The sequence below is a fragment of the Rutilus rutilus genome (genome assembly GCF_951802725.1).
Source record: "Rutilus rutilus genome assembly, chromosome: 5".
NCBI classification, from domain to species: Eukaryota; Metazoa; Chordata; class Actinopteri; order Cypriniformes; family Leuciscidae; genus Rutilus; species Rutilus rutilus.
This window is the reverse complement of record NC_140213.1, coordinates 46,625,461-46,646,027: the sequence shown is the minus strand read 5'-3', so window position 1 is coordinate 46,646,027 and position 20,567 is coordinate 46,625,461. Positions and strand designations below refer to the sequence as shown.

At 45.1% G+C, this 20,567-nt stretch overlaps 1 protein-coding gene across 1 annotated transcript in view; it reads right to left on the bottom strand.

Moving 5' to 3' along the window:
- LOC311291145 (NACHT, LRR and PYD domains-containing protein 3-like) overlaps positions 1–18,943 on the bottom strand; it is a gene marked incomplete at its 3' end in the record, with an annotated part of 71,319 nt that extends 52,376 nt beyond the window's left edge. Inside the window, exons 1-3 of the mRNA XM_084410018.1 lie at positions 18,830–18,943; positions 17,576–17,701; positions 8,226–8,330 (exon numbers count right to left, since the gene is read on the bottom strand). Coding sequence (XP_084266144.1) covers positions 8,226–8,330; positions 17,576–17,634 — 164 coding nt within the window. The 5' untranslated portion in view covers positions 17,635–17,701; positions 18,830–18,943. The remainder of the gene's footprint in view (positions 1–8,225; positions 8,331–17,575; positions 17,702–18,829) is intronic.
- Positions 18,944–20,567: the final 1,624 nt, after the last annotated feature.

The following is a 20,567-nucleotide window of genomic DNA, read 5'->3' as shown; positions in this document are numbered from 1 at the left end:
AATTTAGATCGTATTTCTTATTAGAAAATAGTCATAAATATTGATTATGAATTAATTTCGATCTTTGATTATTCTGAGCATCTCATAATTTCAAATATTCGTTCATTAAGGACCCGGTGTCACTTTGAGACGTCACGCCGCGAATGTGCGCTCACGATCACAAACTAGCCAGTCCTGAAATAGTCAGAGGGTGCAGTTGCAACTATTTTACCCTAAGCCAGGGGTTTTCAACCTGTGGGGCCCGCCCCCCTAGGGGGGCACCAACACCTGTTAAGGGGGGGCGCGAGAAACTGTGAATTCAGAGGCTTAAGTGTAACGTGAATGTAAGATAGCAAATCTTTAGTCATCCACTAGAGGGGGCAATCTGATTAGTCCCGCAGCTAATCAGGCGAGGCGACCTCAGTCTCTGTGATGTTGCCATGGTGATATATTAGTTGGCTACAGAGCAGAGGAGCAGAGTTGACGCGATCGAGTTCAAGCTAAATATTAAAACAAAACAAAAATGGACCGGTGGCTTAAACGTAATAATACCAGTGATAAAACGGGTGAACCGTCAGGCAAAAAAGAAGAAGAGTGTCCGACTGAACCTGTACAACTTCCGCAAATTGATGTCGAACCCTCCACGTCAACGGGGCTTTCCACGCAGAGAGGATTAATAGGAAAAACCAAAGGCCTGGGTGCATCAAAACGACGAAAGTATGACGAACAGTACATCAAATACGGATTCACGTGCATCACACTTAATCACGAACCACGTCCACAGTGTGTTGTATGTTCTGAGGTGCTTGCAAATGACAGTTTAAAACCTGTGAAACTAATACGTCACTTACAAACCAAACACCCGACGTTAAAAGATAAACCGGTTGACTTTTTTCGCCGTAAAGAATCAGGATTAAAAAAATCAAAAACAAACTATGACCAGCCAAACCACTGTTGCAGTCAAAGCGCTTACAGCTTCATATGAATCAGAATCAGAATCAGAATCAGAAAGAGCTTTATTGCCAAGTATGCTTGCGCATACGAGGAATTTGTCTTGGTGACAGTAGCTTCCAGTACACATACAATATAAAGTGACAAGACAAGTAACATAGGTATAAATAAAAAATAGAAAAAATAAAAATAAAAGATTATAAATTATAAATATATATAAAGTTATAAGGTGCTATAATGAAATGTCTGAGGGAAGTATTGCACATGTTTGTTCCACAGTAGCGGAACATTTAAGTGTTCATGAGGTAGATGGCCTGGGGAAAGAAACTTTTCCTGTGTCTGGTTGTTTTTGTGCTCGGTGCTCTGTAGCGTCGACCAGACGGTAACAGTTCAAACAGAAAGTGTGCTGGGTGTGACGGGTCCAGAGTGATTTTGCGAGCCCTTTTACTCACTCTGGATGAGTGCAGTTCTTTGAGTGTGGGAAGGGTAGTGCCAGTGATTCGCTCAGCAGTCCGAACTATCCGCTGTAGTCTACGGAGGTCGGTTTTGGTAGCAGAGCCGAACCAGACGGTGATGGAAGTGCAGAGGATGGACTGGATGACAGCTGAGTAGAACTGTACGAGCAGCTCCTGTGGCAGGTTGAATTTCCTCAGCTGACGCAGGAAGTACAGTCTCTGTTGGGCTTTCTTCACAATAGAGTCTATGTGAGTGTCCCACTTCAGATCCTGAGAGATGGTGGTGCCCAGGAACCTGAATGACTCTACTGCAGTCACAGTGCTGTCCATGATGGTGAGTGAAGGGAGTGCAGGGGGGTTTCTCCTGAAGTCCACGATCATCTCCACTGTTTTAAGCGTGTTCAGCTCCAGGTTGTTATAACTGCACCAAAGAGCCAGCTGCTCCACCTCCTGTCTGTACGCAGACTCGTCACCGTTCCGGATGAGTCCGATAACAGTAGTGTCGTCCGCAAACTTCAGGAGCTTGACAGAGGTGTCTTTAGAGGTGCAGTCATTTGTGTACAGGGAGAAGAGCAGTGGTGAGAGAACACATCCCTGTGGAGCACCGGTGCTGATGGTGCGGCTGTCGGACGTGATTTTGCCCATTCTGACTAGCTGTTGTCTGTCTGTCAGAAAGCTGGTGATCCATTGACAGATGGAGCTAGGGACAGAGAGCTGGGTCAGTTTGGTCTGGAGCAGTGATGGGACGATGGTGTTGAAGGCAGAACTAAAGTCCACGAACAGAATCCTTGCATAGGTCCCTGGTTTGTCCAGATGTTGTAGGGTGTAATGCAGTCCCATATTGACCACATCATCCACAGACCGGTTTGCTCTGTAGGCAAACTGCAGGGGGTCCAGCAAGGGTCCAGTGATGTCCTTCAGATATGCTAACACCAGTCTTTCGAATGACTTCATGGCCACAGATGTTAAGGCAACAGGTCTGTAGTCATTGAGTCCTGTGATCTTTGGTTTCTTCGGGATTGGGATGATGGTGGAGCGTTTAAAGCAGAAAGGGACTTTGCACTGCTCCAGTGATCTGTTGAAGATCAGTGAGAAGATAGAGGCCAGCTGGTCAGCGCAGGTTTTCAGACAGGCTGGTGAAACACCGTCTGGGCCTGGTGCTTTCCTTCTCTTCTGTTTCCTGAAGATCTGACGCACATTATCCTCACTGATCTGAAGTGCAGGGGGGGAGGGGAGGGGGATGGCTGGAGGTGTTGATGGCTGTGTAGAGAGATGGTCAGGGCGGGTATGGGGTGTCTGATCGGGGGTCTCAAATCTACAGTAAAAGACATTCAGCTCGTTCGCAAGATGCTTATTGCTGTCGATGCTGGGGGATGGTGTCTTGTAGTTGGTAATGTCTTTCAGGCCTTTCCACACTGATGCAGGGTCGTTGGAGGAAAACTGGTTTTCCAGCTTTTTGGCATAGCTCTTCTTAGCCACTTCAATCTCCTTTGTCAATGTGTTCCTGGCCTGATTATACAAGATCCTATCCCCACTCCTGTAGGCATCTTCTTTGACCTGACGAAGCTGTCTGAGTTTTGGTGTGAACCATGGTTTATCATTGTTGAATGATAAGTAAGTCCTGGTAGGGATGCATAAATCCTCACAGAAACTGATGTATGATGTTACAGTCTCTGTGAGCTCGTCCAGATCGCTGGCAGCAGCTTCAAAAACACTCCAGTCAGTGCATTCAAAACAGGCTTGTAAGACCTGCTCTGTGTCGTTGGTCCATCTCTTTACAGTCCTTATTACTGGCTTAGCAGTTTTAAGTTTTTGCCTGTAAGTTGGTAGAAGATGAACCAGGCAGTGATCGGAAAGTCCTAGAGCTGCTCTGGCGACGGAGCGATATGCATCCTTTGTTGTGGTGTAGCAATGGTCCAAAATATTATTGTCTCTGGTGGGGCATGTAATGTGCTGTTTGAATTTAGGCAGTTCACGTGTGAGTTTTGCCTGATTAAAGTCTCCGAGAATGATAAGAACAGAGTCCGGGTGTTGTTGTTCTGTTTCTGTGATCAGATCAGCCAGCTGTTGCAGCGCCGTACTCACGTGTGCTTGCGGTGGAATGTAAACACTGATGAGAACGAGCGAGGAAAACTCCCGCGGCGAGTAGAACGGCTTACAGTTAATGAAAAGCACTTCCACATCAGGACAGCACATCTTCCTTAACACAGTTACATCAGTACACCACCTTCTGTTGATGTAAAAGCATGTCCCACCACCGCGCGTTTTCCCCGTTGACTCCATATCGCGATCCGCTCTGAACAGCTGAAAGTCCGGTAGATGTAACGCGCTGTCCGGAATGGCTTCGTTCAGCCAGGTTTCCGTGAAACACAGAGCAGCAGAGTTGGTAAAGTCCTTGTTTTTGCGTGAGAGCAGAAGTAGTTCGTCCATTTTGTTAGGGAGAGAGCGGACATTCGCCAGATGGATGCTAGGCAGCGCCGTTCTGAATCCGCGCTGCCTGAGCTTAACGAGTGTGCCGGCTCGCTTCCCACGCCTGCGCGTCTTATACTGTTTCCACAGTGCAGCGGCACAACCGACGACAATGTTCCGCAAAACGCCAGAAGAATCAAAAACTGGTTGGTGATCAGTTGGTGTGCACTGCCGAATGTTCAGCAGTTCGTCCCTGGTATAACTGATAGCGAATGACAAACATAAAACAGGACAAACTAACAAAAACAGTGTAACAACTGGAGAGCTCAACACCGAGGCAGCCATCCGCGGCGCCATCTTGGATCGAAAAGTGAGGTGGCGTATTTAGTTGCCAAGGACAAAAAGCCTAATACAATTGCAGAGAGCCTCATTCGTCCAGCAGCAATGGCCATCTGTAGAAATATGTTTGGAGATAAGTTTGCCAGTGAAAAATAAAGGGCTCGCTGCTTTGGTTCGTGAAGTAGCTCCGCATGTGCGTTTCACCCACTGTATGATCCACAGGGAGGTCCTTGCAGCAAAAACTCTTCCTGACGAATTGAACGCAGTACTTAAAACAGCAACACAAATTGTCAATTTCATCAAGACTCGCCCCCCGTTTGGCCTATTATGCAAAGAAATGGGGTCAAAATATGAATCGCTACTTTTGCACACGGAGGTACGGTGGCTCTCCAGAGGTAAAGTATTGCAGAGGATATTTGCGTTGCGTGACGAACTAAGACTTTTTCTGCTCAATTGTAAATCTTCCTTTGCAAATTTTTTTTCTGACCCAAAGTGGCTCACAGATCTTGCATACCTGTCTGACATTTTTGATAGACTCAATACCCTTAATTCATCTCTTCAGGGCCCGAATTCAAACCTACTAACAATGTCCAATAAAATTGTGGGGTTTGTGAGGAAATTGGAGCGATGGAGAGGGCAGGCAGATGGGGGTAATGTAGACATGTTCCCAACCTTGGATGAATTTCTCACGGAAAATTAGCTTAATTGGAATGATACAAAAAAGAAATAACTCTCCATCTACAAGCCCTGTCTGCACATTTCAATAAGTATTTTCCTGAGCAGCATAGTTGGAACCAGTACGACTGGGTTCATAACCCCTTCATCGAAAGCGCAGTGAGTCTGTCATCAAATCAGCAGTATGCCCTTCTGGACCTTTCAAGTGACCGAACTTTGAAGACACTGTTTGACTCGAACACACTGCCGGAATTCTGGCTGTCAGTGGAGACAGAGTACGCTGAACTTGCGAGACTTGCAATTGATGCCTTTTGCCTCAACTTGGCTCTGCGAAGCAACATTTTCTATATTAAAGGGGACCTATTATGCAAAATTCACTTTTGTATGGTGTTTGGACATAAATGTGTGTTGGCAGTGTGTGTACACAACCACCCTACAGTGATAAAAATCCACTCACTCCTTTTTTTTTAATCTCCATAAATCAAAAGCAGTCTCTCCAAACGACCCGTTTTCAGAATGTGGCTTTAGTGACATCACTAAAGCCACAGGCCCCGCCCCCGAGTGTTGACTGACACCGCCATTATAACTTAGACCCGCCCTGATCGAATTCACTGCGAGTTGTACACATCCGCCATTGCTGCAGCAATGCACTCACGAGAAGCGTCGAAGCATCTCCCAAGCGTTGAAGGGGTTGTAGCTGGATATTCATTCACATAGCTCTCTCTATTTACTCTTGAAATCTGCCAGCCACTGAAGACGAGGTGGATTCATTTTGTTTTCAAAGAAAATGCTCCCTCAACTCTACAGAAATTTATGTAAGTTACTTATGCACTTCTTATACTGTTTACTCAGCTCTAACAGTGATTTTCTGAAGAAAAACTGATGCTTCATCTTTTGTGTGACATACAGTAAACTTTATTAAACTCATCAGTATATTTTGTGTCATCATTCAGACAATAGGGGTTATGCGGAACGCCCAACGTTCGAACCGGAAAACAGGTATAAGCATTTCCGGTTTGCACTGCTGTATGCATCTGCAGCGGTAGGTGATCTCTGAGGTAACTTATTTGTCGCTTTTTTAGAATACAATTCTTATTTCTGTTTTAATTAAAATGTCACGAATGCTTAAGTATCAGAATTTTTTTTTTTTTATAAAAAAATAAAATGCAGTCTTCATTTGATTGTTTTAATCGTCTGCAAGCAAATATAAAAGGTTAAACTACTGATAGCATACAAGTCTAAACTAACTTACTGATTAGTTAGCTAACTCTATCGGGTGCCATTAGCAAAAGCTACATATACTAACTTACATACCTTCATAATCATGAATAAATGAGGAGGCGTAAAAACTTAAATCCTTTATCTAATGGAGTACTGGGGGCTCTGGAAGTCCGTTTGGCAATACGATGTACATCTGAAATGGATAGAATGGGTAGCTCCTGTAAACACCGGCTATAAAAGTTCGCCATTCCTACGCTGTGTTTACCTCAGTAGCTGACGACCGGAAGTAGTTATATCTGTTTTGTAGAACCCGGAAGTATGTTCCGCATAATCCAGGTCGTCATACTGAGTCCAACAGCAGGCTTGCATTAATAGTGTATACAAGCAATGCCAAATAGGTTATAATCGTAATTAAACTAAACTATACCTTTTCCAACTCAATACAGCATATATTCTCTGACTCTGCAGGCATTTTTATGGTCGAAATGAACACCATTACTGTGACTGTCTGTTTTATTATTATCATCTTCCCTGTTCTAACTCTGATTGCGGCTGCTTAGGCTCCGCCCCCTGTGACGTGAACCAGCAGCTCATTAGCATTTAAAGGAGAAGGACTAAAACAGTGCGTTTTTCACAGACCCAAAAAATGATGATTTAAACGTGCTGTAAATAAAATTCTGTTGGGTATTTTGATCTAAAACTTCACATACACACTCTGGGGACATCAGAGAATTATTTTACATCTTGTGAAAAGGGGCATAATAGGTCCCCTTTAACTTACATCAAAAGCAAGTATCGCTCACGCTTATTGACAGTGGACGATGATTTACGGATAGCTGTGTCGGGTATCAAACAACGGATTGGTATGTTGTGCTCTCAGAAACAGGCTCAGCCATCACATTAGGTAAGCTAGATATGTACTGTTTCAATATAACTATTTTTATGCACGCTATATGCAGCACATAATACAGGTGACGTGTGGATAGTTACTGACGAGTGGAAAGAGAATGAAATGAAAATGAATGAAATTAGACAAACTTGGGGGGGCGCATATCCTAAAAGGTTGAAAACCCCTGCCCTAAGCGGCCGCTCACTGTTTTCCAACAGGAAAACACTGAAACAGCACAGTATGGGGGATGCTCCTGGTTAAAGGTCCCAAAGTCTGCTCTGTCACCCACCCTTAAATACCCAGACCAGAACAAAACGGTTGTACCAATATTTTTGGGTCAATTCATGTACCCCAGGGGGTAGCATCTGGTTTCAGGAGATATCTTGAAGAGTCATCACCCAGAGAGTAGAACAGGATTCTCCTAAGTTCTCAATCTTTCTTATTAAACCAATGACTGCAATGAAATTAAGACCATTTTACCAATCGCACTGAGACACTTAAAATGATACCAAACATGAAAAGGAAAACAACAGATTCACAAGATACATCATATGTGATATATAGACATTTTAGTGAACTTTTGGTGACTTGACTCGTGAGAAGAGGAAGGGAGGAGGGAGAGGGGGATGCAGAGATAAGGAAGAAGAAAAGTTTGGATAGGCTAAGTCACACTCAATAATGCAGGCCTGTCCTGTGCTCTGTCTTTGCTATCTTTTGTCCAGGGTGCATTTATGGCTTTATTGCTTTATTGCAGGGTGAGTTTTGTCTTAGCAGGAAAATCAGTCCTTAGAGAACAATACATCACTGTTGTTTCACGAAATCACACTTACATACAATTAGAGGTGTAAAGTTTAATGCTGTCCGGGCTAAATTAATGCTGAATAGTTTCACACTATAGTTTATAGTTCAACTAGTGAATAGTTTCATCAGTCCGCTGTGTCCTTTGCCTAAATTTGCCTTTGTGACAACATTAACTGGAGGAACGACATATCTTCTAAAATATCACTGTTCATTCCCTTTTGAACCTTTAAACTTTCCCACCATGCAATTTCTGCACCAATATTTACTTTTGTCCTTTGTAACTAAATTACACAAAACAGCAAATCACATGGAAATTAAAAGATTCACAAACATTCACAGATGTCTTTATAATTTGGTCAAACAATTATCAAACCAGCAGATTACCTCTATCCAACACTGATCATTTCAGAAAAAGGTTTTAATGTAAATAAAGTTACATGATACTGATACTCTGAAATACTTTCTAACACAGTAAATATGTGACCAACAAGAAACACAAGAAATACCTTTTGGTAGATGTTGTTTTCTCACTGAAGCTTGGCAGTCCACCATCTTTTGATTGGTCACTCCTCATAGACACTAAGCTGGACTCAGGTGAGCCGGATCTTTCCCTAATACACAAAGAGCAAACAGAATCGATTTATTGCAGGTGGTCCCACTGTAACTGATATCTACATCTGCTATACAGTTCTGTTAGCTTACATAGCTACTGCTTTTTTAAGTTAAAGGGATGGTTTGGAGTAAAATCAACCTAGGGTCCATTGCACCATGACCTCAAGCCAAACACCCCCCCAGAAGCCTTTTTCCCCTTGGTTGAACATTATTAAAGTTGGCTTAAATAAGCTCTCCTTTCACACAAAGATTCCAGAAAATACACGGATAAAGTGCCCCGGGATTTGACCCGGGTTTGTTTGATTTTGGTTCATTCACACTGCCAGTGATTTTCCAGAATCAGAGAGTGCATTCACACACAAGCCGTAAAAATCCCATAAAGACACGTGACATCGACCTGACATTTAATGTATCAGCAGCGTCTTAAGTTTGCTTATGAGCTGCGATTTCTCTCTCGAGAAACAACGCTTGTGCATTTTTTTTTTTTTGATTCGATCATAAACTAGCGCATTACATACCGTTTCACAGCTGGCGAACGATCCTGGCTTCAGCGTCATCATTGCGACATGGCATTGATAATGGCTTTTGTTCACACAGCTCGCGTTCTGGGACTAAACACGCCAATGTTACTAGGTCCCCAACCCGGCATTGCCGGCATCAATCCCGGGTCGTGTTTGCGTTCACACAGAAGTTGTTCTGGCAATTTGCCGGGATCATCGCGCTGTGTGAAAGGGGTATTAGAAAAATCAGCCGGATGGCTGAGTGCAGGTGCTAATGGATCCTATGATGTATCTCGTAAATTACCCTACTAATAATGCCCAGTACAAAGTAGTACAAATAGGTTCTGTACTCATAAAACTAGGCATTGGAAAGTTTGTACATCAGGAGTTTATTTAAATAACACTTGAAATAAACTCCTGATGTACTTACAAACTTTCCAATGCCTCGTTTTCTGAGTACAGAACCTATTTCTACTACTTTGTACAGGGCATTACTTGTAGGGTAATTTACGAGATACATCATAGGATCCATTAGCGCCTGAGCCATTCGCTTAAAGCTCTAACTTTGATAATTTTCAACACAAAGAACCTTGTGTTTTTGACACTTTAAATGCAATAAGACGATAAAGAGAATTTAGTTTAGTGCATGCGCTGTGACAGCTGCTGTCTGTGCATTGCGTTTAGGCGTGTGCGCTCATCAAATTTAAACTGGCAAGGCGCGCCGCGTCTCTCATACACAGTTTGAAAGCGGCTGAAATCACAGTAACGAGTATCTTGTGGGTGTCGTCGATGGATATTGCTTATATTGGATAGCATCCTCGATGTCGGATTAATTTAGCTAGGTGATCTGGTGAAGGTGAACATCACGATAACAACTAAGGGGTGAGTGGAACTTGTTTACAGGACCCGCCGTGGTCACATTTATGCCACAGTCATTGTGCAAACAGGTTATTCGGTCCTTGATGGTATCGGAGGTGTTATATTCGCTTGTTGGACAGATAACAATTTTTTTATTTTTGCTATGCAATAAGACCCCCCTCTCGATCTGTTATGCTCTTGAGATGCCATTTTGCTGAAGCTGTCATGGTAGCCTATCATGCCAGTGATGTCACAGACCGTTGAAGCTCAAGATGGCTGCGCCCTAGTAACAACACAACAAACTAACATCACTGTTTCCCCCCCTTGTAACTACTTCAGCAGTTTTAAGTGTCCTACCACAAAAAACAATGATAACTTATTTCACCTTTACTGCCTATTTCATTTCAGAGGAAGTTTGTTTTAGTGTTGATGGCAAACCTTGTTTCCCGAAACATTTCTACAACCAATATGCTAAATTGATGCACGGGTTGGAACATGCATCAGAAGGGGGGATGGTAACTTTTGTTTTGGAAAAAAAGAAAGAAAAGAAAAGCAAAAAAGATGTTTGATTGTTTGGAAGACCCCATTTATGCAAATGGAAGGGGTTAAACAACGAGTGCCATCAACTGAGTTGTGTGAGCATGACATGTTGTAAAGAAATGTCTTCTTTTCTATCTAACATTTATGTTTAGGTAAAAGCAGCTCAAGGAAAGGCAGCTGATACCCCACTGCATGGCATCAAACCGGGAGATTTATGAAGTTATAACAGGACTATGAAAATGTGAAAGTTCTTGTTTAAATTATAACAATTTTAGTATAGTGATAGTTTTGGTGTTAGTGTACCTGCCATGCATACATGTACAGTTTCATACCAAATGCTTCAAATGTCTAATTATGAGGATCAATTTAATGATGCATATCCAAAACCAAAGAAATTTGATGATGAAACGACCGGCGGAAGTTACAGCAAAACTTGTGTTATGTTTTTTCCATTCTGAACATCTATACTATTTCTTGTTTTTACTATGTTGACTGAGGGTCTAATTTAATATCAGGAGTGAAATAACAGTGTTTAGTCATTCAGCCCGGCTTCAGATAAAAATCTTTACTTGCTAATAATTAAGATTAAGAGAGTGATCACCACCTTTTGAATGGTCACAGAGTCTGATCTTTCACTAATGGCAAAGAGCAGAAGGAAAAAACCCTTTACTACAAAACTGCCTCTGCATCAATCAAGACATTTGATGTTCCAAATGGTAATTATATACAGTTTAACAAAAACTATATGAAATTATTATTTCTATCTTAACCGCAGACATTAACTTTGGACACACCAGTTATCTTTTGCGGTGTTTAACATTTGATTTGCCAAAAGTTCATATTTTTTTTCACTCCACAGAGATTCGATTGGATGCAAACAAGCTGTTGTTCTAGAATTAGTGTCAATTGTGTAAAACAGGAAGTTCTAAACTAAAGTTTTGCGCACAACAATAGTGAGAGAAGCACTCCTTGTTAGGGTTTTGTTCCTCACAGGAAAAACCTGAAACTCCAGTAGTGTTTAAAATGATAGTGTGAAAACGTACTCGGTTACTAACGTAACCTCTGTTCTCTCTAGAGAGGGAACGAGTATTGCGTAAGCTAGCTTACGCTGCGGGAAAGTCTCCTTTCTCGAGATACTGAAGCCAAAAATTATCCTTAATTTTTTAAATCTTGTCAACGCAGTGCGGCAGCCTGCAGACCTAGGGCAGGCGAATCACGTGCCCATTGGCTGCTCTGCGGCAACTGCAGCAGCCTATGGCTGAGCCTTGCGCGTGACGTCACGTCCAATGAGCGCGCTTGGCGCGCTTAATGCGTCACAGCCCGTCATTAGGGGTGTGGCTTAGCGTATTTAAGCAAGGTACAGAGGCTGCTTCGCTGGTTTCTGTCGCATGAAGCGAAATGAGCTCGTGGCGAGAGCACGGCGGGTTACGCAATACTCGTTCCCTCTCTAGAGAGAACAGAGGTTACGTTAGTAACCGAGTACGTTCTCTTACGAGAGGTTCTCTCGTATTGCGTAAGCTAGCTTACGCTGCGGGAACACCCTTGTCAACGCCGTGCGCGCGCCCAGCATCCTGAATGAATCCCATGGGGAGCCCAGGGAACGCGAAGCGGAGCTGGGCGGCCAAGATACCACAGTACACAAGCACATAATATGGGGCAGGGAGCGGCACAGCCGGTCCAACTGACACTGTCCACATAGTGCAGCTCAACCAGTAGAGCTAAATCAGCAACATAGCCCGCGCACAGACAGTGGGCTGGCTACGCGAGACTTAGACTGATAACACTTTGGCCTGCAAAGCGGGAACTTCCAGGTTGTAAAACCTAACAAATGTGGAAGGGGAGGCCCAGCCTGCCGCTGCACAAATGTCATGAATGGGAATCCCACTGGACCACGCCCACGATGAGGCCATGCCTCTGGTGGAGTGCGCCCGAATGCCCAAAGGGCACTGCAGGTTTTTATATGCGTAAGCAGCTGCGACAGCGTCAACTATCCATCTGGATAGGGTGTGTTTCGAAGCGGCGAGACCCTTGGTGCGCCCACCAAACGAAACAAAGAGCTGCTCTGAACGCCTGAAGGCGGCGGAGCGTGAAATATAGCTTCTCAGCGCCCTGACTGGGCAGAGGAGATTACTATCTGCCTCGCAGCCAGCATTCGGCAGGGCTGAAAGGGAAATGACCTGCGCTCTGAAGGGAGTGCCCAAAATTTTGGGGACATACCCATGCCTCGGTCTGAGAATAACTTTAGAGTCATTGGGTCCGAACTCGAGGCACGCAGCGTTAGTGGATAACGCGTGAAGGTCTCCCACACGTTTTACTGAAGACAGTGCTATCAGAAAAACGGTTTTGAGCGTGAGGTATTTCATATCCACAGTTTCCAGGGGTTCAAAGGGATGTGCTTTCAGGGCGTCTAAGACCAGTGAAAGATCCCCCATAGGAACCGAAGGGGGTCGCGGGGGGTTCATCCTTCTCGCTCCTCTAAGGAAGCGGATGACAAACTCGTTCCTTCCTAATGCGCGGCCCGGCTTCTGAGACAGAGAGCGCTGAAATGGCCGCGACATAGACTTTGAGCGTGGAGGGGGACCTGCCCGCGTCCAGTAGCTCTTGAAGGAAGCACAATACTTGCGAGACCCCACATGTCTGTGGATCGAGCCCTCTGGCAGTGCACCATTTGTTAAACACCGACCATTTAGACGTGTAGAGCCGCCTCGTGGAGGGAGCTCTAGATTGTATGATCGTGTTCATCACCCCTTCTGGTAAATCAATTGTATGAGTTCCGGGAACCAAGCTTGGTTCTCCCAGAACGGGGCTATGAGGAGCACTGTGTGGCGCGCTTTCCTGGCTCTCTCGATGACCTGAGGCAGCAGAGAGACCGGGGGAAAAGCATATAGCGGGCCGCTGGGCCACGCCTGGGCCAGCGCGTCCTCGCTCTTGAAAAGAATACTGGGCAGTGTGCGTTGTCTTTTGACGCAAAGAGGTCGACTTTCGCTCTGCCAAAGCGGCGCCACAGCGACTGGACTGTTTGGAGGTGTAGAGACCACTCCCCAGGGGAACGTTGTCCCTGGACAGTCTGTCGGGGCCCTCGTTCAGATGGACAGGCACATGCGATGCTCTCAGAGAGCGCCGAGAGTGCTGAGCCCATACGAGGAGGCGTTCCGTCAGGGCGCAGAGCTTTTTTTTTTTTTATCTGACACCGCCCTGGTGGTTCACATAGGCCACTACTGATGTGTTGTCCGTGCGGACTAGAACATGGTGACCATGGAGGAATAGGAGGAAGTGCATGAGCGCTTTCTCGACCGCGAGCATCTCTAGACAGTTTATGTGTAGGAGATTCTCCTGGTCTGACCAGCGGCCATAGACCAGTCTGCCTTCGAAGAGCGCTCCCCAACCTAGGTTGGACGCGTCTGTTGAGACAACTTTCCGGTGTGAAATCACTCCCATAATCACTCCAGTGTGATACCATTCAGCTACTAGCCAGGGCTGCAGGGCTGAGACACAGCCCTGAGTCACTCTGATTAGCGAGCCGCCGGTCGCCCAGGCTCGATGGGATACGCGCGCTCTTAGCCAGCGTTGAAGCGGGCGCATGCGCAGTAAACCCAACTGAAGCACTGCTGCAGCTGAGGCCATATGCCCCAGGATGCGCTGAAATGCTTTCAGAGGAACCCGATTGCCTTCTTTGAAGGATGCGGCGAGGCGCCGGATGCGGCGCGCGCGCTGCTCCGACAATCTGGCCGTCATCGCCACCGAGTCCAGTTCTATTCCGAGAAAGGAAATTGACTGACGGGGCGAGAGCGAGCTCTTGGTCCAATTGACCGCTAGACCCAGACCTTCCAGATGGCTGAGAAGCGCTGTTCTGTGAGACACAAGTTCTGTCTCTGACTGCGCTAGAACAAGCCAGTCGTCCAGATAGTTCAGAATTCGCATTCCCTGACTTTTCAGGGGCGCGAGAGCCGTGTCCATGCATTTCGTAAATGTACGGTGTGCTAAAGACAGGCCGAACGGCAGGACTGTGAATTGATAAGCTCGACCATCGAAGGCGAATCTCAAGAATGGCCTGTGACGGGGGGTTATCTGGATCTGGAAATACGCATCTTTCAGATCGAGAGAGATAAACCAGTCTCCTGGGCGGATCTGCGCAAGGATCTGTCTGGTTGTAATCATCTTGAATGGCCGTCTCATGAGAGCTGTGTTCAGATGTCTCAGATCTAAAATAGGTCTTAATGCTCCGTCCTTCTTGAGAACGAGGAAGTAACGGCTGTAAAAGCCTGACTCGCTCAAGGAAGGATGAACCTGTTCTATGGCCCCTTTGCGCAGCAGCTTCGCTATTTCTGCTCGAAGCAGGTGCGCTGCTTCTAAACCCACTTTCGTCTCTGTCTGCGCTAGAAGCGCGGGGGGCGACGAGCGAATTGAGGCGAATAGCCGTGTTTTGTAGTGTTCAACACCCATTCTGACGCGCCCTGAATAGCTTCCCATGCTTTTGCACGCATAGCTAGGGGTCGAATGGTCTCTGGGTTCAGATCGCCGCGCTGCGCGGGATGGAGAACCTGTATCAGAGAGGATGGGGCGGCGCGCGCGCCGCCGGTGCTCGAACACGGGGGCTGATAAACAGTATTGGCCGGCTGTACAGCGTTCAGTAGCTTGGTCCTGAAGGATGGAGCGCGTTTTGCTGTCAAACACCCCTGGCGCGAGAGCGGCGTGGGGGATATAGTGTCTGAAAGTGAGTGCGCGTGCTCGTGAGCGGGCGCAGGGTTTACACTTATAACACGGCCAGTGTTTTGGAAGCTTTAGAGGGTCTGTAACCCGGGGTAACCGTATGGCAGAGCGAGCAGCGAGTAGGTGTGAGCACAGAGTTGTGGGCACATTTACTACACTTAATACTCGAGCGGCGTGTTTCCGCTTTATGAGAGAGCGCTCTGAGCGCATTACCATGGGAACCATGTTGTGTGAAGCAGTGAACACATGGGAGTGGGCACATTTTCTATACTTAATATCCCCTCGGCCTGAGCCGTTGCAACTCGAGCAGCGGGTAGGTGTGAGCACAGAGTTGTGGGCACATTTACTACACTTAATACTCGAGCGGTGAGTGTCCGCCTATGAGAGAGCGCTCTGAGCGCGTAACCATGGGGACCGTGTTTGTGCGAAGCAGTGAGCACATGGGAGTGGGCACATTTCTACACTTATGACACCCTCGGCCGGAGCCGGAGTGTTTCGGGGCTTTAGAGGGTCTGTAACCCGAGGTAACTGAATGGCAGAGCGAGCAGCGGGTATGTGTGAGCACAGAGTTGTGGGCACATTTACTACACTTAATACTCGAGCGGCGCGTGTCCGCTTTAAGAGAGAGAGCGCTCTGAGCGCGTTACCATGGGGACCGTGTTTGTGTGAAGCAGTGAGCACATGAGAGTGGGCACATTTTCTACACTTATCTTCGGCTAGAGCTGGAATGTAGTGAGCTTTAGAGGATCTGCAACCCGGGGTAACTGAGTGGCAGAGCGAGCAACGGGTAGGTGTGAGCACAGAGTTGTGGGCACATTTCCTACACTTAGTACTCAAGCGGCGTGTGACCGCTTTAAGAGAGTGCGCTCTGTGGACGTTACCGGGGAGACCGTGTTTGTGTGTAGCAATGAGCACGTGGGAGTGGGCACATTTTCTACACGTATAACACCATCGGTGTTATAGGAAACTGATAGAGCGAGAAGCTTTGATGGCTCATAAGTTCAGACGCTCATAAATACTCAAGCACCATCCTGCGAGATACGGGTTCGCTTTCTGTATGTGAGAAAGCTGGCCGCGAGCTCGGAGAAGCCAGCAGAAAAAAATATTTATCTGCCGCCAGAGCAGGATTCGAACACGGGACTCCCATGTGGAAGTCCAATGCTCTGCCACTGAGCCACAGGAGCACACATAAACTTTTGTTAGTGCAAGCATATGACCGAGCGATGTTTCGTTTCGGCGTTTGTTTGCAGACGCGCGCGTGTAATAAAACAGGCTCGTTACTGCAGTATAGTATTTCCAGCCGCCTGAACTTGGAGGGGACTGAGAATATACGAGGACGAAAACACTCTCTCTTCCTCTTTTCGCCGGTGCTCGTGACGTCCGCTCTGATGTCCCTTGAGAACGGCGCAGTTGCGCGGCTCGAACAAGGGAGAGAGAGCGGGAAGATGTCATCATGTGCTATGACATCGTATGTTTGCAGGCGTGCGTGTATTAAAACAGGCTCGTTTACTGCAATATTGATATTTCTAGTCGCCTGAGCTTAGGAGGGGACTGAGAAATGTGTGAGAAACGGAGGTGGCCGGAGAGTGACGCGCGCGACCGAGACGCGGGGTAGCTTTCTTATAATGTAAAGGAAGCCAGCCCGTGACCGTCTACTCCAGACATCCCTTGTGAGCGGCGCGTTTGCGCGGCTCGAACAGAGGGGGAGAGCGCAGGGAGGGGCGTGCGTCGTCCGGGGGGTAGCTTTCTTGTAACGTAAAGGAAGCTATAGCCCGAGACCGTCCGTTTCTGACATCCCTTGTGAGCGGCGCCGTTTGCGCGGCTTGACAGAGGGGAGAAAGCAGCTGTCTAAGAAAACAGCGCTGTCTGCTTCATCCCCTGAGGCGACGGCAGTGCGGGCGAAGCCGGCCGCTGCGCGTCGGGAGGTGGGGGGGAGAAGGAAAAGCGAGGCTCGCGGGAGGGGCTCCGGCGAGCGCTCAGCTGTCATAGAAGCCCAGGCAGAGAGCGCACACCACGTGGCGGTCTCCGTCGCTGAGCGCGGCTCTGCACGAGCCACAGGATGAGCGAGGCATTTGCAACAACGCCTCGCGCTCTTTTAGATGCAAGTGTGTCGCGGCAGACACACAAAACACACAACACAGAGCAAGAAAAGGATATATATGCCGGATGGCGCAGCAGGCAGGGAAGGCTGAAGGCGGCGAGCGGCCGGCGTCCTCAGGCTGAAATCCTCGGCGTGCTGGTCGCTTGATTCGACGGCGGCTTCCTCGGAGATCAGCGATGCGAAGAGCTTCGCTGAAGAGACAGAAATCAGCGAAGCAGCCTCTGTACCTTGCTTAAATACGCTAAGCCACACCCCTAATGACGGGCTGTGACGCATTAAGCGCGCCAAGCGCGCTCATTGGACGTGACGTCACGCGCAAGGCTCAGCCATAGGCTGCTGCAGTTGCCGCAGAGCAGCCAATGGGCACGTGATTCGCCTGCCCTAGGTCTGCAGGCTGCCGCACTGCGTTGACAAGATTTAAAAAATTAAGGATAATTTTTGGCTTCAGTATCTCGAGAAAGGAGACTTTCCCGCAGCGTAAGCTAGCTTACGCAATACGAGAGAACCTCTCGTAAGAGAACAGCTGCAGTCTTACCTCTGTTTCTCTGACAGACTCATCTTAGAGAGAGAGTCATTTCCTCGCTCCTCCGCCATTACTGCAGCTAAACAACCAGTGCAAGGAGATCAGCACTGGTTTGTAAAACAGTCAGCTCAACATGACCTGGAGATGAAAATATGTTAATAAGATATCTCTCAATTAATTGAGCATTAGAGAGTAATAAGCTAATGCAGCCATTCAGTAGCGAAGCATATTTATTAATAAGTCACAGGGAAGCATTGCTAACATTGCTGGCTTAAAACTCACAACACGTCTAACCCAGATTGCACAGGTATGTCTCTGAGGTGACTGTTAAAGAACACTTAATGTGAAACATCTGATAAACGTCTTAATTAAAGCAGTTTTTTTTTATACATTCTAAATCATAAACTTAATCTTAAATATTTTCTAAATGTCTAAAATCTAATCTAATCTAAAGACATATTGCAGATGAGCAACTGCAACTTGCAGATGTAAATGTAGACATCTAAAATATGTCTCTGTGATGTACGTGACGTGTGCTATTAGGGAAATTGAAGAACATTAAGAAATGGACATTATAATTAGGCTACTGTGTTTAAAACTTGAGGTGGCAAACTGAACTCATATAAAGTTCATAACTTTCTGTATTGCAGTTTAATATTTTTTTGCACTCATTTATTTCCAAAACTGTTTATTACTTTATTTCATTGCCCCAAGTTCACAATCTATTTTATTATTTTTAATATGGCATAACTATATATAACTTTAACTATATATATATATATATATATATATATATATATATATATATATATATATATATATATATATATAATGTCTGTCTGAACCAAAATATTATATTCAGCAGATTATTAGTATTAGTATTATTAATTATGTTTGACATAAACGAACATTCACTATGAGATTTATCTGTTTTATCTCTGAAGGTCTATTTTAAAATACTTTCGATTTCACATTATAACAAAGCAACCGCCCGAAATTAAAAAAGAAACCCCTTCTGAAACGTATTATTCGTTTAAAATAACCCTTTCGAGTAAACTTCATGTGTTAACTTTCATCGCCTTCAAAATATTTATTCGTCTAAGTTAATTTTTAGCAGCTAACGTTACGTCTGTTTGGAGTAGCCTATAATACTTCTGGAATAAAACAGGCCTACTTTAACTTCAAATTTTAAATTACGGTGATAAACAGTATAAAATCAATACTATATTTCCCAAAATAACTGTAATCAATAAAGCTAAAACTTACTTGAAGTCTGAAGAGAATTAGACTTTAATTTAATTTCTGTCCTTCAGTGTTTGCTTGTCACATGGTACGAGTCCAAAGCAAAGTCCAGTTTCTGGTGGAAGAGATTTGTCGACTGCTCATAAACTTTGTTAACGATTAACTGCTCAATGTGACCATAGATGAATATGACACCCTCCTTTTGCGGAAGCATGAAGCAAAGCTCGTGCTGATGTAGCAGGGATATGTTGTTACACCAGATTATAAACCATTTTATTTATATTTTTATTTATTTTTATTATTTGTTTTGGGGCATCTTATTTTGAAAGAAGTTTGTGTGCTCTTACTAAGGGTAATCATCGCAGTATGCACGTCGGCTGACGTCATACGTAGGAGCGAGCTTCAAACAGCAGTGCAATCGGAGGTTCGTCCTCTTTCCTGCAATGTCTCTTGAGGAGAGGTACGATTTCATGAGCTCCGTGCACTTGATGTTAAATTGAGTTAAAAGTGTTCATGTCAGGTTTAAATAATCATTTGTGAAAGAGTATTCATTGAGATGTTATATTTGACTATTAGTTCGAGTCATTAACTTGTTAAAGTAAGTTTATTTTTGTGCTGTTAATGAGTGAATAGTGCGTTGCGTGAAATGGCGGCGGGGTGTGTGCGTCACAAGTGAGAGATGTGTTAGTGGCTAAGCGTCTTGATTAAATTTTATATATGTGTGTGTATAGAGATGTGTATATTTGGTACGCACTACGCATACTAAATATATATTCTAGTTTATTAATAGATATTGTACATCGCATTTACTGGTTTCTGTAGTTAACTTACTGGTGTATTTAAACATGTATTTTGTGCTTAACAGGTACAGTTAAAAGAGCTGCGGTTTAACAGTGCCTGTCTGTTTATGTGTTTTATCACACAGGTATGTTAATTGAGATCTAAGAAACACTGTAATGCTGTTTTGAATTATTTGCATACAATGACATTTTTGTGAATATTAATATTAATAATATTATTATTATTATTATTATTATTATCATTATTTATACTATTGCTATTATTACATATATTGTGTATGTGTGTGGTGAAGTGTGTGTCGCTCTTTCCTGCAATGTCTCTTGAGGAGAGGTACAGTTAAAAGAGCTGCGGTTTAACAGTGCCTGTCTGTTTATGTGTTTTATCACACAGGTATTGTAATTAAATTCATCTTTTGCATGACCAGCTTTGAGTGGAAAATCCTTTTATTTTAAAACATCCAAAATAACACAACGCAGAGGAACAACCGCTACAAAACTGGTGCCGTGACCCTTCGATTGGTTGATCGTTGTCGACCGCTGGGATTGCTGACGTCGAGTCTGACTGGAGCTGTGGGGTGCTGGTGGAGAGACGGGACTTCAGTTAACTGTTGCTGTTTCTTCGGTGGCGTCAGGATGTCAGACGGGTTTTGCTGTGTCTAGGTGGAGACTGCTGAGACTGCTGATGAAGTGTGTCACGTGAATTCGACGCTGAGATCGCATGTTCAGACTGTTGGTCTGGTGAGTTGTGACTAAGCTGGATCAAGCAAGCAGCGTGCTGGATCATTGAAGAGTGTCACCAACTTACCTGTTTTTCACTGAACTGTGTGGATGAAGGTACTTTGCATCATCAATTGACTGGATCTTTGATTGGAGGACTGAGAAACAAGTGAATTTTTTTTCTCTCTTCTTTATTTGTTTCTTCTTTCTCTCTTTTTCTAAGGACAATTGAATATTTTTTTTTT